This window comes from Pundamilia nyererei, unplaced genomic scaffold (assembly GCF_000239375.1).
Source record: "Pundamilia nyererei isolate P.nyererei 1_Seehausen unplaced genomic scaffold, PunNye1.0 scaffold00402, whole genome shotgun sequence".
NCBI lineage: Eukaryota > Metazoa > Chordata > Actinopteri > Cichliformes > Cichlidae > Pundamilia > Pundamilia nyererei.
In genome coordinates, this window is record NW_005187803.1 from 281,432 (window position 1) to 286,649 (window position 5,218).

The 5,218-nt window shown below is 43.9% G+C and overlaps 1 protein-coding gene across 1 annotated transcript in view; it reads left to right on the forward strand.

Moving 5' to 3' along the window:
* Positions 1–3,049, forward strand: part of LOC102208675 (reversion-inducing cysteine-rich protein with Kazal motifs-like) — a 13,141-nt gene extending 10,092 nt beyond the window's left edge. The window contains exons 8-11 of the mRNA XM_005753108.1: positions 675–872; positions 2,168–2,426; positions 2,527–2,700; positions 3,010–3,049. Coding sequence (XP_005753165.1) covers positions 675–872; positions 2,168–2,426; positions 2,527–2,700; positions 3,010–3,049 — 671 coding nt within the window. The remainder of the gene's footprint in view (positions 1–674; positions 873–2,167; positions 2,427–2,526; positions 2,701–3,009) is intronic.
* Positions 3,050–5,218: the final 2,169 nt, after the last annotated feature.

A 5,218-nucleotide genomic window follows, 5' to 3' on the forward strand; every position in this document is an offset into this window, starting at 1 on the left:
TTGGTTGGTTGACCATGCTGCATAACCTGAGGGTGCTTGAGCTTCAGGTGTGGGTTCAGGGTATATGGTTCCATCAAAGCAGAGCCCCAGACCATTACACTCCCACCATGTTTGTCTGTTGGTGCTTTGCGTTTATGAAATGCTGTGTTAGTTTCATGCCGATGGATCGGGACTTTACAACACACAGAAGATTTTATCAAAGGTTTTGGGGCTCGTCACAATGTTTTTTGTCAAATGTGAGATGAGCCTGTGTGGACTTTTTGGTAAGCAGGGGCTTTTTCCTTGGAACTCCTTGATGCCAGTTTTGCCCCGCGCCTTCCTTAATGCTGAATAATGAACTCTGACCTGAGGCGAGTAAGATCTGCATTTCTTGTTTCTCTCTGTGCTTCTGTGCTCCTGGATGAATTGTCCTGGATGGAGTCCTCACTGTTCCAGTTTATCTGTGAATCTGAGACAGTGTGACAAATAACAAAGAAAGCACCATCACAATGATAAACTCTTCATTTCTTTGCAAGTCATGGTATTGTTTCCCTGACTGTAACCAACTGGGATTTTGGCAGAGCTTGAAAACCTCAGGCCCACTTGGCACAGTCACCGCATACTTTGATACTCCTAACCTCAGCCAGCTGTTCTTACTGTTTAACCTGTGTGTGCATGTGTGTGTGTCCCTGCAGTGGGCTCTACATGCTGCAGCTATGCAGGTCGTCACACCACCTGCAGAGAGTACTGCCAGGCCATCTTCAGGACCGACTCGACCCCCACCGTGTCCCAGATCAGCGCTGTCAAAGACTACTGTCAGACTCACAGTGCTCAGCTGATTCACTGTGTCAACAACTTCACAAAGTCCTACCCCATACACAGCCCTGTGGACAGTAAGTCCATCTGCTTCACACACAACAAAAGGAAGTGCAGCTCAGTGTTTGCTATGAAGAGAGTAAAGTGCTGGATTAGAAACAAACTCCATGAGACTCTGCAGATGTCATATGGTGCATATAAAACGATCACTAAGACAGGAAGTTGAGTACAGCTCATCCATGTTTACCACTGACTGAGCTACCATTCACTCCACAGGTAATACAGAAACATTTGTTTTTAATAATGTCCAAGGGTAAAAGCAGTTATGAATTCATGCTGAAGAGTCAGCAAGTTGGCAAAAATGATCTTCATCCATAACTTTAAAAACTCAGATGAAAGGTTTTTTTTTCCCTCCTGTCCCGTTTGGCTCTTTGCCATCAGAATTATTGTCTAAAGGCAAAGATGCCCAACGGATTTACCTTACCAAATGGACCATCCCGGCCGTATTGGTCTATTTGATTCACCTTTTATTGTTTACTTTATTTTATTTTCACTTTCTACGCACGGGACAGACGTGACTGGGGGAAAGAAAGAGGGAAAGAAAAACAGAGGGATGGGGATAAAGGGCAAAAAACAAAAACAAACAAAACAAACCGACAAAAAATACATCTATGAATCACCTGGATCACCTGTTGAGAAAGAAAAAAGAGAAAACAAGCAAAGAAAGACAGCAATATAATAAACGACATCATCGCGATGATCTATGTGAAGATAACAGTAAATACTAAATATTGAATATTATTGTGCAGCACGTAAGATCGACAGTGCACAGTGTGCTTTGCATATGCAATTACTCAGCACTCACCCAACGTGGAGACAGTTAAATAGACACTGTACACACCATCACACTCCCCAAGCGTACTCTATATCCCAGGTCTACGCACCCTTGCTTGAAGGTTTGTTGAATAAACCTTTTGTTGCACCACGTGACCGTCCTGAACACCGAGCACATGGATGTGTTTACCCCACGGAGCCCTGCTGTGCAGCTCAGTGCTGCAGCCAGGCCTGGTGCAGACGGGATCCCCACGACTGGTTCTTGTCTTTGGTTCTGTTGTTCTGTCACTAGTTAGTTAACATGAGTGTATTAACCAACCCACTGTGGGACGTCTGCACTAAACATCTTCCATAAAGCCAGCCTCACACACAGAGAGACATCCTGCACATTTGACTATATATGTTTAGTGTTTCACTTCATTAAACAGACATACAAATATCTGTGGAAACTCTGTGTGTGCGGTTTCGTGACTGATGTAGTGAGCGTGGGAATTTCAGTGGGCGATGTATAAACTCAGTAACGTTGTCTCACATGCAGGTCTGTACTGCTGCGACAGGGCAGCTACCCACTGCCAGATGGCTTGCCGACAAATCCTTCGCACTATGAGCACAGAGCATGAGATTATGGAGGGTTTGATCAAAGAGTGCGGCTCCCAGCCGCTCCCTCAGGAGCCTATGTGGCAGTGCTTTCTGAGCAGTGTCCAGACTCCTTCCATAACTGAAGAGGATAACCTTCCTGCCAAGATGGACTGTGCCAAGCTGCACTGCTGCTCCAAAGCCAACACCTCACTCTGCAGGTATGCCACTTTTAGTTCTTGACATCAGTGAAAGACGGTGTTTGGGTGTCATTTACAGCGAGCAGAGGTGAACTACAGGTTGATTATAAATGTGTTCCAGGGACATGTGTCTGGAGATCAGCTCCAACTGGGGCAGCCAGACATGGCAAGACTTTGACCAGCTCTGTGAGTACAACCCAGTGGAAACAGAGCTCATCAACTGCCTGGCTGACGTCAGAGAGCCCTGCCAGCTGGGCTGCAAGGACCTCACTTACTGCACCAACTTCAATAACAGGTCAGTCTTCTACTGCTCACCCACTTTAAAATGGCTGTGTTATGGTCACTGCATGTCAGTGACACGTTATCTACATATGTAGCAAGTTCCTCACAGGAGCCTGAATTTGTACTGTGCCAACACAAGCTATGATTTTGTGCCATAGACAAAATCAAAGTGAGGAAATAAAATCTTATTTGGCATGATGTTCTTAGGCGCAGGTGAATAATTCGTACTCTTCGCCTTAGTATCGTTATTAAACTTTTAATGCATATCTGATTTTGTACTGTTCCCACTGACCACTTCTCATAATCACCTGTGTCTGTTCAGGTGTGACATTGTAGATAAACGTGTGGATCCCCAGATCTGAAGCTTGCACACCATCAACATTAACCTCCTAAGACCCGAACTCTTTCATTTCATGCATTTTTATTTTCTCTTTGCTATTTGGGCTGATTGGGACACGATGAATGAGGGTGACCGTGGCTCAGGGGGTTGGGAAGCATATCTGTAACCAGTAGGTCGCCGGTTCGATCCCCGGGCTCTCTGTCCTGGTCGTTGTGTTCTTGGGCAAGACACTTTACCTTGCCACCTACTGGTGTTGGCCGATGGTGCGATATGGCAGCCTCGCTTCTGTCAGTCTGCCCCAGGGCAGCTGTGGCTAAAACTGTAGCTGCCTCCACCAGTGTGTGAATGTGAGAGTGGCATTGTAAAGCACTTTGGGTGCCTTGAAAAGCGCTATATAAATCCACTCCATTATTAAAAACAAAGAATTATCTTTTTACCTGATTTTGCTCTACAAGGGCCTGACATCCACATATGAGGACATTCGTTTTAAATTTTGATAGAGAAGTAGCAGAATAACGTCCTCGTAAGTGGATATCAGGCCCTTGTAGAGCAAAATGTAGTATTTTGGTCTAGACAACCCAAAATGTGATGTCCACATTTGTGGACGCCAGGTCCTAGGAGGTGAAAACTAGAAACTTGTTTCATGCATTGTATTGCCATTTTCTGACTTTGATCTGTTGTTCCTTTTTTTAGTCACTATGTTTTGAAGTGTGATTAACAAGTAAGTTAAAAGTTCTGTGACTCCACCTGAAATACCAGAAATAGGTTTTCACTATGGACTAAATAAACATCAACACACTGACTTAAAGGGAGTCATCTAGAAAGAGCTGATCATGAACAGAGACAAACTGTTCATTGATTTAAAAGTACACTTCTGCAGCTTGTTGATCACAGCTTGTGTGATCTGGATGTCCTCATAGGGTACAGTGTAGTGTAAAGGTGTATCTGTGGGATGGGACACAGTATTACAGGAAATACTGGTACATGGCAGGTTTATTCATATAGCACAATTCAACAACAAGGTGATTCAAAGTGCTTCACAGAGACATTAAAAAACAAAAACAATAAAAAGCATGAGAACAGGTGAGTCCTCAACCTGGATTTAAATGGTTGTGGTTGCTCGTTTTCCTTTTGTTTTGCTTTGTTCATTTGTCTCTTTTAATTTTATTTTGTTGTACTTTTTCAACATGTTCAAAATAAAGATTAAAAAAATATAGAATAAATATTAAACAAGGACAAAAGCGATGATAATCATACCTTAGTTTTATATTTGGTTACAACCTGATTTTTTTATTCAATCAGGAATAACATAATAATCTCAAAGCAGCTATAAATCTGTGCCTGAGCTGAAGTAGGCACTTTGCCCTTCTCCAGCTGAGGACCATGGCCTCAGACTCTTGTCTTCACACTAGGGTGGGGTCTGCTGCAGTGTGGGTTGGAGGCCCCCACCCGATGAAGCCAACAGAACCACATCATCTGCAGATAAGAGGAGATTCTGTGCAGTTAACTTTCTTTTTCTGAATGAAGCTGATATGCTACAGCAGCGGTCCCCAACCCCCGGGCCTCGGACCGGTACTGGTCCGTGAGTCGTTGAGGCGCCGCGAGAGTTGAGGCTCAGGTGTGAAATGTATGGTTTTCAGGGTTTTTATTGGTTTTCAGCGTTATTTTGTTATCGTTTTGATCGTTAACTCGGTTTTCAGGGTCTTTTCACGTGTGTTATGAATAAATCTTCTTTTTTGGTACCAGTACTGGTTTTATTTTGTAGCATTTATCCGCGACACCTTAAAGGCCGGTCCGTGAAAATATTGTCGGGCATAAACCGGTCCGTGGCGCAAAAAAGGTTGGAGACTGCTGTGCTACAGTGTATTTTATTCCAACTGCTATTGAAGTGAACAGTGTGGCTCTGTGGAGGACTCTGGTTCCTGTGTGGATGCGAAGCTCAAATTGGGCCACCGCTTAACAGCCAGCCATCAGCCCTTCCCAGTCCCTCCAGTTATTACATCACCTGCCATTGTTTGCAAAATCTGTGTGTGTGTGTGAACAAGAGTTTATTTGTTCTGAGGTCATTAGGCCAAACTGTGGACGCAGCTTTACAAATACTGAGAGGACGTATAACATCAAATGTACACATTCAAAGAGAGAAACAGTTACTGTCCAGTAAACCTAAAGGACACTTCATCATCATCATCAT